Source organism: Ambystoma mexicanum, chromosome 8 (assembly GCF_040938575.1).
Source record: "Ambystoma mexicanum isolate Mex_15411 chromosome 8, UKY_AmexF1_1, whole genome shotgun sequence".
Lineage (NCBI taxonomy): Eukaryota > Metazoa > Chordata > Amphibia > Caudata > Ambystomatidae > Ambystoma > Ambystoma mexicanum.
The window spans coordinates 406,050,835-406,066,789 of NC_090929.1; the positions used below are offsets into that span (position 1 = coordinate 406,050,835).

The 15,955-nt window shown below is 44.1% G+C and overlaps 1 protein-coding gene across 1 annotated transcript in view; it reads right to left on the minus strand.

Annotated features, from left to right (window-relative positions):
- Nucleotides 1-15,955, minus strand: part of LOC138471997 (tumor necrosis factor receptor superfamily member 8-like) — a 321,803-nt gene that overhangs the window by 119,601 nt on the left and 186,247 nt on the right. Inside the window, exon 8 of the mRNA XM_069609903.1 lies at nucleotides 7,313-7,338. Within this exon, the coding sequence (XP_069466004.1) occupies nucleotides 7,313-7,338 (26 nt within the window). The remainder of the gene's footprint in view (nucleotides 1-7,312; nucleotides 7,339-15,955) is intronic.

Sequence of the window (15,955 nt, forward strand, 5' to 3'; positions counted from 1 at the left end):
CTGATAAAATGGCATGCTCATTTTCTGGGGACATGTAAAAGTGGCACTGTAATGTTAAGGCATGTCATTTTCTGGCACTTTATTACTGGACCCGCAAACTTGTAAGGACCCCATGGTAATTTTGTGGGTTTGAAAATGTTAGAGCTGGGGAGTTAGTGGAGAACCCAGTGGGCAACTTGGAGCATCCATCTGGTGTGGCCATGGTGTATTCTTGTAGGGGTGCCGCTAGGGAAACATCTCTTTAGTGATGCCGTTTAGGTGGTGCTTGTGAGGCAATGTCCTGAAGCACCCTCATATCGGTTGGTATCTCTGGCAGTGGACAGTGGGCCTCATTACAAGTTTGGCGGTAGCCTTCCCAGTGAAACCGCCAGGCTGCCACCAAACTTGCGAATTTCTCTGGCCCCTGGCAATGGGGAAATACAGGGCCATTAAAATCCTGGCGGACCCTGTATTTCCCCATTGCCAGGGGCCAGAAACATTCACTCCCCATTACCATTCGAGCCCCACAGGGCTCAATGGGAATGGGGAGGTCGGATGCACCGGCACCACGCAGAATGTTGCTGGTGCATCTGACATGCTCTGCTCGTGGGTGCCGTTCCGCCTGCCAGGTCGGTCCCGGTGGGTGAAAAGGCACCCATGAGCAAAACTCGTAGTTTGCCGATCCGGTAACTACGGTGCCGGCAAGTTTACCAGTACCGTACTTACCGGACCGGCTAACTTGAAATGAGGCCCTGTGTGTAGCAGACGGTGTGCAGAAACCCTTAAAGTATAGTTTTGAAGCACTTTGTAGCAGGAGAAGACTAGATGAGGGACTAGATGGGCAAAACAGAGAGTATGGGAGAAAGGGATTAAGAGTCCTGTGCTGCAAGGTATGAGAGGGTCTTCAGAGCTTGTCTGAAGTTCAGACGGTCAGGTTCAAGTCACAGGTACAGGGGTATTGGGTTCCAGAGGGAAGAGGTTTGGTGGTTAAGAGATCTACCTGCATGGTGTGCTAGTAGTGGGAGGCAAGAGTTGCGCAAGTCGTCAGAAGCAGACTATAACTTTCAGGGAAGAGGTCATCAATGATCCTCTCATATGGATCTTTAAAATAAGTATTCCTAAAATTGCATTTCATGTACATCTTGCAAATGCTGTATTTTTAGGCTTCTCATCATCCATTTTGACAGGATCCTGAAAAATAGTTTACATGACAGCTGGCACCTGGAGGTAGTGAAAATGTTCCCATCTCTGAAGAACATACATTTGGTACCATAAAGTGTTCAATAGAATCTGCAGTGGGGCTGAAAAAGGGCGACTACTACTAGGTGAGGCTTTCAGAATTTCAGAAGGGTAATTGACATGGAGTCTCGTGATCTTAGAGTCGTAGATGGTGGATACGGCTTGGCGAGATCTCCTAGGTGGAATACAGTCATACCTCACGTTGTTAGTGAGGCAGAGAGCCATGAATTTAAGACCGATAAAAATGTGGTTGATGTAAGATCTGTGACGAATGTTGGGATGGTGTTAAGTTAAAGATAAGTCTGGGCTCCTTGTTTTCTGAGCGCCTTGCTTGTATAGTTGGGATAACCAATTCTTTAATGGATGATGGCCATGGTGAGTAATATCCTGTGAGAGGCTGAGAAGTAAGGGTTAATGATGCAGTCCAACTTAAGGTGGTAGTTACAGGAATGTTAGCAGTTGAATTGTATATTTGCTTTTGGGGGGATTACCATCATGGAGTCTTTGAGATTGCAAATGGTCTTGACTGGAGTCAGTGAGGGAAGGGACAGACCATAATTTGGGATTAACCTCTTTGAGGGAAAGCTTGATACTGTTCATCCATCCTTGCAAAGTGTTAAGGCAGCAGCGTCAGGACCTCAAGGAGCTGGGCTGATCTTATCATGGAGGGTTGGATGGCCCAACTATCTCAGTGCCTTCAGAGTACATCAGTAACTTCAGATCCACACTCGTCATGGTCTTGAGCAGCAGGCAATGTAAACATTAACAAGAGCATGCGTTAATGGCGGTCCCTGCACTATCCCACAATCTGATGATTTTGCTGGGAGAGAGTTTTTAATTTGTTGCAACTTGTTTGAGAGAAAAGACCTTAACAAAGAGCAGAGCTTGTAAGGCCAAATCAAGTTTTATCCCACAATCAAAAGTGTTAAGAGACACTTATAGGTCCATGGGGATAATTAAGGTTGGCTGATTAGTGCCTAGTTCTTCGGGGGTGGATGTCTCTGACATCATAAAAACCTATTCAATGGTGTGCATTGATCTGAAACCAGACTGGACTATACCTTGGAGGTGTTTGCTGTCACCCCAGAGGTGCACCTATTTTACAGCCAATTTCTCCTCATGCAGAAGATTTGAAATAGTGTAGAAGTTATGGTCTAGAAAAGGCTTCTTTGAGAGTGTCATCATAAATCCGTGTTTTAGCAAAGATGAAAAGGCCCTTAACAGATGTTATTCATGATGAAGTCATGATGAGAGGACAAGTGTGAGGTGTTCTGTAAAATATAATTGATTTTCAGGCTCGTCAGGGGTCTACGATGGATTCTGCGTGATCTGTAGATTTTTAGTGACAATGAGAATGCAAAGGAAGAAAAAAAAGATCCAAGTTTGAAAGACCTGGTGCAGGGAGAAGGGTGAAGTAAATAGAGCAAGTCCAGTAAGGGAGTGTTAGTGGTCCTGGCTTTGAGGCTCCCTATTTTAAAAATGAATGGGCCTCATCACAAGTATTGCCTAGCGGGAAAATATTGGCAGTAACAGAATTACTGCCAATGTTCCCCCTTTCCATACTACGAGTATGGCCCTGGAGTGGGTTATTTACCTCCAGAATCGTGCTAGAGTTGAATCCTCCAACTCTCTGCCAAAAAATCAACAAAATTGGTGGAATTCTGCTGCGCTAATTCACCAAAAAAGCCTTATACAGTCCTATTACACTACCACGTGTAATCTGGCAGTAATTCCACCAGACCAATTGGCAGTAAAGGTAATTCAGTTGGGTGGTGTTACCGCCCATTTAACCCATTTCACACAACTTGGTATGAGGCGGATAATATATTTGAATGGAGGAAATGTGCATCGTTTTTGGTCATTCAGAAAACCTGAATGGATTCTTTGCTATTCATTGGCTTGACAAGCCCATCACTACATCTCTCAAGTCTTAGTAAACAGGTCATTTTTTCTTCATATTTTTTAATAACTCAAGCTTCGTCGCTTCAATGAAGCAGCATCGAATCCAAAAAACTGAAGGGGTATTAAGAGAAGGCCCAGCGGCTGAGCGAGACACAGCGCGAAGGAGTTGCTAAACCTGCAGAGGTCTTCAGTAGCCTCGTGCAAAGTAGCCAGGTGTCCATCCCAAAAGTCGGACACTGTGCCCTCCCCTCCCTCAACCTCTCAGTTGAAAAAGCACTTTTTTCTTGGTCTTGCCACATCTCCCCAAAAGCAGAAATGCATTTGTCTCGCTGGAGAGACAGGCTGTGTCGCGGGGCCACCATGCCTCTTAACTTACGCCAGGCACTTCCTTCCTCTTGCATAATGCAGGATTATGCACAGCGAGTGTTATGAGCGATGGCCTGCAAAAAGGGCACACGTGTTATTTTCCATAAACGTGGGCAATAGAAAGAGGACCCTTGCTCTTGCAGATGGACACAACCAAAGGACACCTGGCGCCCAAGCCTTCAGCACAGAGCATGCCCGGTGCTAGGCACTTTCAGAAAGGAGTCCTTCTGGAGACTTCCTTTGGCCAGCACTCCTCTGTACTGGGTCTTTATGGAGCAATATTTGCCGTTGGTGTTGCTTCCTGTTTCCAGTGACGTCTGCGCACGTCATCACTGGTACCGCAAAGGAAGGACAAGAACAAGAATGAGGAAGCTGGGGGGTTTCCCAGGTCTGCAAGAGGAATTAAGGTATCATATCAGAGTTTCATAGTGCCCTTCAGGGTTTCTCGTATCATAGATGATCCTTACTTCATGTAAACCCTTTAAGAGGGGTGCATATGGTCCTAGTGTGCGTATGGTCTGAAACATGCCATGGTTTCTTTAGAATCCCTGATAGTGTAAAAGGGATTCAAATTTGGTCACAAAAGAATTTATTTAGATAAAGGTTGAAAATAATCCTGATGTATGCTTCTTAAATCTACTTCTGAGATGCTAAATTGGAATGGAATTCATCAGAAAATGCCAAATGCCAAGAAAATGGTCCCCCCCTTCATATGGTAAACTTGTAAAGACACATCCAGCCATGCCAGACATGAGGGATTATCCAATGGATGGAAAGGTCTAGTGTGTTAGTGTTTTCGGTACGATGTTGTTACATCACCAGGCTTTTTTTCACTGAGTGGTTTGCCAAAAATATTCTGCCGAAAAAACGCATTGAAAAATAGGGGGGTGGGGTATAAGGGGATATAAAGGGTAGGTGGGTGTGGGGAATAGAGACTAGACAATAGGGTACCCCCGAATATATAAATAAAATTGATGAGTTTTTTCGGCTAAACATTTTCAGCAAAAAACTCCATGAAAAAACAGCTGGCGATGTAAGGACATAGAACCATTGTAGAAGAGGAGCCAAGTACCCCCACTCCACTGGCCCGCCTACATTACCTGAAATGTATGAACCAAAATATGTGACCTATACTGAACAGTTAAACCAGCAAAGACAAGAGAGAGGGCTGTGTCCAGTACCCATAAGAATACCTCTACCTAAGAGAATATGGGAGGTAAAGTACCCATTAAGGAAACCATACTTGCATCCAAGACAATATGATGGCCTTTTGAATGAGATTCCTGATGAAGCAAAGAAACTGAATGACAAGGATGAATGGTGACGTCATACGAAGCTGAATCGACTCCCTATGATAGCCAGACCAGAGAGGCAGACGATTTACAAGGAACAAAGAAGTACCAAGGATAAGTAACATCTTGAGATCAAGATAAAGAAACGTATGCCTCAAACATGATGGAGATAGTTAGTTTAAACGTGTACAGATGCAATGAAGTGCAAGCAGCAAAGCAATCACGAAACTAGCCAAATGCTTTTAAATAGTTAGATCGTGGCAAGCGCCAACATATACATATATATCTCATAGATACATATGGATTAAATAAAGAATGAATGTTTCCACTATGTGATTCAGTGTCACAGTTACAAAAGCAATTGAATTAAACAGAATAATTTTCAGCTAAGGAGTCGGCTAAGCCACGAAAGCCAAGGTCTTATAAGAACTGGAATCAACAATCAACCAAGGAGGTTTCGGGGGGGTTCCCCCCATTAATTTTCTTTTTAAAAAATGGGTTAAAATGTTGCATTGTTGAGCATACTTTACAAATAAAAAGGGTAAATAGCCAACAATGTGCAATTGGCGCTGGGGGCTCAGGGGGCAGGCATGACATTTTTTACTGGACATCTATTATAGATGTCCAGTAAAAAGATACCATTCCTGTCCCCTGGGTCCCACTTGGCCTAACATAATCAACATGATTATGTGTGAATTCAAGGCGCTCGGGTGCCAATGGGGAAAGCATGGTATTGTTGACTGGACATCTATAATAGAAAGCCAGTAAAAAAATACCATCCCTGTCCCCTGGGCTCCACAGCGCCTCAGAAGGAGAGCTGATTTTGGCAGGTGGGTAGGGGGATTGTGCAACAAAGGCATTTAAGAATTTTTAAAATGCCTTTGTTGTACAACCTTCCTTCGCCCCTCTATCCACCACTTGCCAAAATCAGCTCAACAGACCAAAACAAACTAGCACACACATTCACACAGCAATCACTCTATCAATCACACGACCACCCATCACCATAAACTCACTCATAACACAAGCATACACGCATCCATATACCTGTTTAAATAAAAAAATAAATTAACATAAACGTACCTTCTGCAGGGGCCTGCCCGTGGGTGCTGAAACGCCTGGCTCCAGGCTGCTCTGTCCCTATGTGCGAGGAGGCACAGGAGCTCCCCCTCGCACATGCTGACATGCAATGCCCCAGCCAGCATTTCCAATAAGCTATGCAATGCTGGTGAAGCAAAATGCCCCAGCCTTGCATGGCTCAGTGAGCATGTGCAGCTGGAGAACTGAACTGTCAAAGGGAAATTGTGTTTCCCTTTGACAGTACAGCCAGCCCGGGAGCACTCCCTCAGCTGGAAGAAGCAGCTGAGGGAGTGCTCATTGTTTCACTGGGCTGGCTCCTTTGCTCCTCCATGATGGGTGAGGGGGCCACTGGTTGGGCGCCCCCTCACCATTATGGAGGAGCCGCCAGGCTCGGTCTGGCCTATAGGGCAATGCCTGTACCAAAAATGCAAAATGTTTGTTCGGGCCAGTCCAGATGGGCCACCTTTTTGGCCAATGTGGGCCAGTTTGATGAGTTACTTCACTATGCAGTTAGTAATTTTGACCATTGTTGCTGAATAAATATTCTTTAAATATCACAATTTAGTTGCATTTTACACAAAGCACCCCCTTGGGTACTATTCAAACAGTCTGTGACTAAAGGAATGAATATCCATTTACAACTGCGGGCCACTTTTTCATTGGTGCCTGAGACAGTTTCATGCTTCACCCCGACCATGTGAGCCGCCCCTGCCCATTTATTCCAATCTAAAAAACAAATTAAAAAAACATTTTCTTTTTTTAAGACATTTCATGCTGGGCTCTCACGACCCTCCAGGGATGCAGCTGTGTATTTTGGAAGAGAAAGTTGGGTGTACTGCTGGGCCTGGCCCCAGAAAGCCTTGTGGACGATGCAGAGGGTCTTGAACTTGATCCTTGCAGCCAGTGGAGAGATTTCAGGGCTAGAGAGATACGGTCCCTGGGCTTGAGGCCAAGGACAAGCCTCACAGTCCTGTTCTGGATTCTTTGCAAAGGACGAAGAGTAGAGGAACTATTTGTGTGTATTGTCATTTTTTTATCAATCTTTGTAGTAAGCTCAAGGCTTAAGAATAGTAATATTTGTTGACTGCTAAAAGGCGCAAATAGCTACGGAAAGTAGAAGTAAAAGAAATAGGTGTACAGGTCAGTAGCTGGAATGATTAAATCATAGGGACTAACAAGCAGCACCATGAAGGGAGCAAATAAAGCACTACCCCCAGGTACCCTCGAAGTAGCTAAATTTTTTAAGGAAATGTCACTGCACTTGTGCACAATGTGCAGTGCATGATCTTGGCTTATCTTTCAATATTCCCTCGCACAAGCTGCGTGCAAGTAATTAACATGCCCCGAGGTAAATAACCTAACATGTTCTTAGGTAAGTAACCCCCAGCCTCATTGTGAAATTAACAACCTCAAAAAGCATAACACAGATGTATGTATGTGTGGGTTCTACTTACAGAGCACCTCCATGGTCCATCGGCAACTGCAATAGAAAACGGCAATGTCATTTCAAAATATCACACCAAAAACACAACTCCAATCCTTAGAACCATAACCCAATCCTAATAACGATGCCAGAACATAAAGCAACGAGGACACATATCCTAATACTGATTAATATTCTACTATGCCCTGATCATTCTGAAATAACACTGAATAACACAACAGACATTTTTTAAATGATGGGAAAACAGAGAACAACGATGAGAGAATTCGTATTATTAACATAATACCAATACAACAATGAGGAAATAACACCAAAGGATGGTGACACATCTCCCAGTATCAATGGCATAACACCGAATAATGATGTCACATCCTCTAATGAAAATGGCATAACACTGAATAATGATGTCACATCCTCTAACGAAAATGGCATAACACTGAATAATGATGTCACATCCTCTAATGAAAATGGCATAACACCGAATAATGATGTCACATCCTCTAATGAAAATAGCATAATACTGAATAATGATGACACATCTAATAATGGTGCCATAATACCAAATGAGGGCACATCTCCTAATAAGGATTAACTGTCAACAGATAAGAGTGGCTTACCCCATTTCCATGATCACATAACAAGAAATATTGAGAAAATAACCTTAAACAATGGCACCAATCAAATGATAAAGACATTGGGCCTCATTCCAAGTTTGCTGGTCTGGAAACAAGGGTGCTGGTAAACTCACTGGCACCCTTGTTTCCAGACTGAGAAAAACTACGAGTCTGCCTTCCGTGGCCACTGTGCCTGACCTGCTGAGCGCAGCGGCCACGGTAGGCAGACCCATCACGGAAGCACCGGCATCGTTGCTAGCGTTGCCGGTGCTCCCGTGTCCCCACTCCCATAGAGTCCCATAGGACTCTAAGGGAATGGGGATTAACAATTTACCGGGGCATGACTTCCTGGCTGTCGGACTCGTAGTGAGCCGGTGGCACCGGGAAGTCAGGCACTAGTAAATTATTCAGAGTCTGACAGCAACCCGCCGGTAGCACCGGCAGGGTTACCGCCGGACTCGGAATGAGGCCCATAGTACTGAATAACAAAGATGCAACATATAATGATTAATACTGTTTTTATTTTATGAGGATCAGACAAAGAAATTCTGCATGAGATTACAAATGATACTTAGGGATTTAAAGGTGATAAACACCCAGGGCCTCATCACGAGTTGGACGGTAGCCCCGGTGCTATTTCTGCCGGAGCTATTAGCGCTACCGCAAAACCACCCGGTGCTATTAGCGCCGGATCACGGGTTTGGCGGAACGGTTGGTTCCCATTCCCCATTGGGCCCATTCGGGAATTCCTCATTCCCCATTGGGCCCAATAGGGAATTTTTGCGCTATTACCGCCAAATTGGCAAATTTACCGCGGATTTGCCCCCAGCTCAGAGCTGGGGCAAATCCACCAAGCCCATGATCTAGCAGACCCTTAAGTGTGGCGGTAATAGCACTACCGCCACATTTAAGGTTTACCGCCAGATAAGGCCCCAGTATACATGGAGCAGGAGCGGTCGGAGGCATAGCATGTCTACGGCATCAGTTGGCATAACACCTAAAAAGGATGAAATAATAATATGGTTTGTTACATCTTGAGGAAGAAAGAGAGGGTGTGATGGGGAGCAGCAGGTCACGCATCGTCCGTCCATCCTGAGCGAATTAAGTGAGACCACCCTATTATTTAGATGTTTTTTCTCAAATATTTTAACAGTTACGAAAATTACAAAGCATGGGTCTGCTGTGTACCACTTAGGTCCAGTGAATGACGGTGCATTGAGGGAGAAAAATGTTGAAGATGTTAATCAGCGGAGCATTAGTGGAGACCAAGGAAGCCGGAGGGCACGGAACAGGAGTCAAGACCAGGAGAATGGGAGCAGAGAACAGACGTGGACAACAGTGGTTTACTGCGGCAGTGGCGAAAGAACACGGGTGATATCTAAAAGAGATCTGATGGGTGTCAAGGAGTGACTACGGCATTGACGTGGCAGAAGTAGTGTTGAAGAAGAGGATTATGGTCGTGCCACAGGATGGCTCACATTAGGCGAGTTCCAACCCAGCAAGTTGCCCTGATGATTCTTGGAAAACCATAAGGTCTCCTAAAATTAAGGTTAGGGATAGGAAGGTTGAGTTGGGGTCATAAAGACCACTACTCCAGCAGTTCACCTGGATGGTTTGGCCACATAGGGAATGTGGTAGGGCATAAGAGGGACAGTTTGTGATTTTAGACAGCAAGTTTGTTGTTAAATACCCCCGCCTATTACCAGCTGGCTTCACCAGGCTCCCTTAATCACTTACATTCTTGGGCGGCTTTTAATTATAATAAATCTAAGGTTGTTGCATATGCATCCCATGACACCCCTTAACAGACAAGGTTCACCAGACACCAGGCCAATGGGATTATATGTCCCAGAGGGACCATATTCCTCCTCCTTGTCTTGCCGCGCCTAGAAACACTTGTGTACAGGCGCGTTATAAATGCTGCATCATATCATACAAATGCCACATCATATCATACCCTGGAGGTAGGGGGTGGAATTACAGTTAATGTACATGAGCACAATGCTGCCCAGTAACCATATGAGCCGTGGTGGGTAATATTAGGTAATTTAACATTAAATTGCGAGCAAAATAACTAGAAAGGCCACATGGTTTTATGAATGAATGTTTTCATGATATTCCTCTGCCACAATCATGCTCATCGTAGGGCATGTATCCAGCCACAGGGATGGTGTGGTTACATGTCAATTTCTACACAAATAACAGTATTTCAGACACAGACCTGTGAAAAGATGTGGAAGGTAGCTATGTGTATTGTTTGAATTTCGCTTTACCCACGAGGTATAAGAATACGGAAAGTAATGGCTTTGAGCCAGGGAAGTGAGGTGGATTTCCCCTGTTACTTTAAATAAAGGCCTTTTTTTTATTATTTGTATTTAATCTGTTTAGATTTTTACAAAGACGTTTTGGTCTTGAAGAGGAGTGTTTAGTCTTTTTACTATGCGTTCTCAACGTTCTCGACGTAGACCAAGAAAGACAGGATTTTGCAAAAGAAAAGACTTCAGGCAGAGGAATAGTCCTGGTATCATCCTTGTCTTTTGGCTGAAATGGGTATTTCTGTATGCTACTCCTGTTGGATTTGGGAGGCCTTCTCCAAGGCGATGGTTAGAAGTTTGGTCGCTGCTATTAGCCATCTAGTTTGGGTTCCTGTAATAAGGCGATTCCACCAAATGTTTTTGTCGACGACGTGAGAGGTTATAAACAGGGGGCCGAGGAAAGCTTTTCTTTCTTGTTCTACTGTCGGGCAAACCATCAAGAGGTGCCTGATTGATTCTGTAGATTGTGGATCTTTACAAAGTCTACATGATTTTTCTTCGGACGCTCTACGAATTGCTAAGATTTCTTGGGACGGTAGGAGGTTTAAGCGGGCTTTCAGTAGGGTTTTCATTAGCTGTTTACAGGGGTATTTTGTGCAGTATCCCATTGGCTCTTTGAGTTTGTTGAAGACTGGTGGTAGGTGGGCTAGAAGTTTATTCGAAACTGCTTTCTCGTTGGTTTTTATCCAGTTGAGCCATTCCATTTTCGCTTTTATTCTTAATCGATTTTGGATTAGTTCTTCTTCAGAACACGATATCTCTTGCAGTGTGAGCTTTTGTGTGTTGGCCCAGTCATTTAGAAATTTGTTGGTCCCTTTAGCGATTTCCACAGCAATCATGTGGTATATTTCTAGGCTCTCTGGATTCTGGATTTTTCTGAAGAGTTGGATGGTACTCTGGGCCACCACTGCCTCTAGGGAGAGTAGACCTAGTTCACGTCTTATTGCTGCAACGGCTGCGGATTTAAAGGCCTTTACAAGTTTGAAAGGAAGCTCTTTAATTCAAACTCATGATTAAACTCAGTCATTACATGGGGAAAAAAAGATATAAACATGAAAAAGTGAAAGGTGCCACTCACAGACCTGTTAAAACCATGATGGAAGGCCTGTCCGAAACTAGGAACTAGACAGCAGGGCAGAAGAGAGGGCTACTGTGAACTAGTCAATAGGGCAGAAGAGAGGGCTACTATAAAATAGACAATAGGGCAGAAGAGAGGGCTACTATGAACTAGTCAATAGGGCAGAAGAGAGGGTGACTATGACTTAGACAACATGGCAGAAGAGAGGGTTACTATGAACTAGTCAATAGGGCAGAAGAGAGGGTTACTATGAACTAGTCAACAGGGCAGAAGAGAGGGTTACTATGAACTAGCCAATAAGGCAGAAGAGCGGTTGACTATGATCTAGACAACAGGGCAGAAGAGGGGGCTACTATGAGCTAGTAAATAGGGCAGAAGAGAGGTTGACTATGATCTAGACAACATGGCCGAAGAGGGGGCTACTATGAACTAGTCAATAGGGCAGGCAGAAAAGAGGGTGACTTTGAATTAGACAACAGGGCAAAAGAGAGGGCTACTATGAACTTGTCAATAGGGCAGAAGAGAGGTTGACTATGATCTAGACAACAGGGCAGAAGAGGGGGCTACTATGAACTAGTCAATAGGGCAGGCAGAAAAGAGGGTGACTTTGAATTAGACAACAGGGCAGAAGAGAGGGCTACTATGAACTAGTCAATAGGGCAGAAGAGAGGTTGACTATGATCTAATAAGCAGTGCTCAGATACCTCAGGGTTCGTAGCACTATATAAATGCCAAATTATTATTATCTAGACAACAGGGCAGAAGAGGGGGTTACTATGAACTAGTCAATAGGGCAGGCAGAAGAGAGGGTGACTATGAATTAGACAACAGGGCAGAGGAGGGGGCTAGTATGAGCTAGAGAGCAGGGCAGAAGAGAGGGCTACTATGAACTAGACAATAGGGCAGGCAGAAGAGAGGGTGACTATGATCTAGACAACAGGGCAGAAGAGGGGGCTACTATAAACTAGACAATAGGGCAGAAGGGAGGGTGGCTATGAATTAGACAATAGGGCAGAAGAGAAGGCTACTATGAACTAGACAATAGGGCAGAAGGATGGGTGACTATGAACTAGACAACTGGGCAGAAGAAAGGGCTACTATGAACTAGACAATAGAGCAGAAGAGAGGGCTACCATGAACTAGACAATAGGGCAGAGTAGAGGGCTACTATGTACTAGACAACAGGGCAGAAGAGAGGGCTACTATGAACTAGACAATTAGAGCAGAAGTGAGGGCTACTATGAACTAGACAATAGGGCAGAGGAGAGGGCTACTATGTACTAGACAACAGGGCAGAAGAGAGGGCTACTATAAGGCAGGAGAGAGGGCTACTATAAACTAGACAATAGGGCAGAAGAGAGGGTGACTATGAACTTGACAACAGGGCAGAAGAGAGGGCTACTATAAACTAGACAATACGACAGAAGAGAGGGTGACTATCAATTAGACAACAGGGCAGAAGGAAGGGCCAATATAAACTAGACAATAGGGCAGGAGAGAGGGCTACTATAAACTAGACAATAGGGCAGAAGGAAGGGAAGGAGACTATGAACTAGACAACAGGGCAGAAGAGAGGGCTACCATAAACTAGACGATAGGGCAGAAAAAGAGGGCTTCTATAAACTAGACAATAGGGCAGAAGAGAGGGCTACTAGACAACAGGGCAAAAGAGAGAGGGCTACTTAAGTACAACAGATAATGAACGAGTGAAAGGGCCAGGGTGAGAGTGAACTTAAAGGAAAAGTGTACTAAGCAAAATAGGCAGCACAGGTAGAAAAGGAGCTGTGAAAAGAGGGAGGGTGGGAGCGAGAGCCGACAAAAGAATAGAAGGCAAGGAACAGGGTAAGGGGAAAGTTCAAGAAGACACAGGTGCAGTGGGACAAGGGGGTGGAGAAAGTAGAGAGACAGCAGGTGGAGAAGAAAATGGAGTAGATAGAGGATTGGAGAGCGAGAGAAGAAATTAATAGAACTGAGATGAAGGTGAGTCTGGGGTTTCAGGAGGAGAGACTGGAGCTGGTGAAGAGAATGAGAGAATGAACTACCAACAGAGAGAGCTGGCAAGGAAAAGGAAAGCTAGTAAGGAAGAGGAGATAGCAAACCTCTCATAATTCTGGAGGAAGGAAGGGGATAAGTGTACATTTGGAGCAGACATGAATGACAAGAGTATTGTCAGGGTGGTGTACACTGTGCATTACGGTGGTGGATGCCCATTGGGGAGACACGAAGATGGCCAGTGGTATGACCAGTGACAGGCGATGCTGTGAATAAGAAAGAGCAGGTTCGGGAAACAAAGAATAAGATTACAATTTGGGGATTGCATTGAAGGCTTGTGAAGTAAGGGATGTCCCAAAGTATGTTCTGTAGTAGTACGTTTTATTTCTTTGAAATATTCGTCAATGCCCACCAGCAGCACAGCGTCCTTCAACACAGTAGGCTCTCCCTGTAATAACTCACTCATCTACATTCTCCAGCCTTCACATCCTTAACCTTCCCAAATGTATGTCATCAACCTTGTGCATGCTGGAATACTACACACCTGCCACCTGCCTCCTATTAATACAACACAAAATCTTTGAACATCTCAGGCTTATTTGTCGACCTTCGTGCTCTGTTACCACCATCCTTCAAACCATTATGATCTCTTGTGAAATGATCTCTCTCCATTACAAGCTCATTCACACTTTCACAACTCTCTCTCTCTCGTCACCTGCACTACTCATTACTTTTATCACCCTGTTCATGTTCCAAAACCTTCCATCTTCTTTCTTCACCGAAATATGCAAAACTTTCAAAACTTTACATGGTGAGGACCATCTCATGCAACCTTCCCTTAATGGACTTGGCAGCTGACATAATCACCTTGTTTTATCTCATTTTCTCTTACTGACTTCCTCTCATCGTACCTCCATTTGTTTCTCATTTGCTTCTCCTTTATTCTTTCTCTCACTTGCTGCACACTCTCCCATGTGGGGGATGTCCACTTCGCTCTTCCCACCCATAGGTGGCACATTTTGTAGTTAGTCTTTCTCCCCCTACATAACTCAAATGGTGATACTCCTATTGTAGTGTGGGGATAGAATCTGTGTGCCACCATTCTGCTCATCACAACTTCCTCCCAATCTTCACCATTGACATAGGCCCATCTGATGCAGTCTTTGATTACTTTGTTAAACCGTTCTGCTACCTCATTGGTTTGGGATGATAGATTGCAGTCACCTTATGTTTTATCCCATTCATTGTTCGACAGTCACCCATCTTCTTTGATTTAAATTGCACACCATTTACCGTCAACAGCTCCATTGGATAGCCTTCCCTCCTAAACACTCCTTTCATGAATGTGATAACATTGTTTGTTTTAATGGATCTTGTTACTTCTACTTCCACCCATTTGGGTAAAATGTCTGTCATCACAATACAGTACTTGTCTACACCCTTGCTATGAATGGGTCGAACGATATCCATGCTACCCTCTCGTACGAGTGACATTGAATTTTCTCTTGGCACAAGAGTTTTCTCGCTCAAGCCACATGGAACACAGTTCCACACTATCCTCTCCACCTCCAAGTCACACCCAGGCCACCAGAATTCAGCTCTCTCAGCCTGTTTGGTTCATGTGATACCTTGTTGGCCCTCATGGGCTGTTTCAATTATCATTTGTCTCACTCCAGTAGGTGGAATAATTCTATCACCTCTCATCACATACCCTCTCTCCACATGCAGTTCTTCACTTACATTTCAAAGTCCTTCCAAATTAGTACCTCCTACAATTTCTTTCCTCAGCACTCCAGTGCTCTCCAGAACCTCCTTCACTCTCTCTCAAGAAAATCCTCTTCTTCAATGCTTTTCTCCCATTCATCACTCGTTATCATTCTTTGTTCCACATACAACAGACACTTTCTTCCTCCATGGATTCCTTGTCATCCTCTCCATCCACACCCATGTGAGATAAACAATCTGCTGGTGTATTTCTTTTCCCAGATACATGTTCCACATCGAATCGATATTCTTGTAGTGCAATCACCCACTTCCTTATGCATGAAGATACACCATCCAGTCCTTTCTTTTGTAAAGTCTCTCTCAACGGCTTATGATCTGTGCATACTATGAATTCAGTTCCCCGTAGGAATGTTCTAAATGCTTCAATTGCCCATTTGACTGCAAGTAGTTCTTTTTCAATAGTAGAGTAATTCACTTCAGCCCCTCATGAAGCAAATGCGATGACAGCTTCTTTATTTCCTTCTGTTTGCATAAACACAGCCACAGGTCCCGTGTTGCTGGCATGAGTTGATATTTTGACTTTATAGTTAATCTAAAGTCCTTAGATGACGGTGTGCATTGTAATGCAGCATTGATTGAAGTTAATTATTGGTCACATTCTGAGTTCCAAATGAATTGAGAGTGAATTTTATGAAGCATTCTCAAGTTCACAGTCATGTTTCCAAAATTGAAAATGAACCTTGAATAGTTTCCTGCCAATATCAGGAACGTATGCACTGCATCTTTGTTCTTTGGCTCCACTGCATTCTTTATGTTGTTGGCAAGTTTATCCTTCACATTTACACCCTCGGCTGTGACAATATGTTCTAAATACTCTATCTTAGTTTGATTGATTTTGCACTTTTCTTTACTCAGTGTCAGGACGCTCC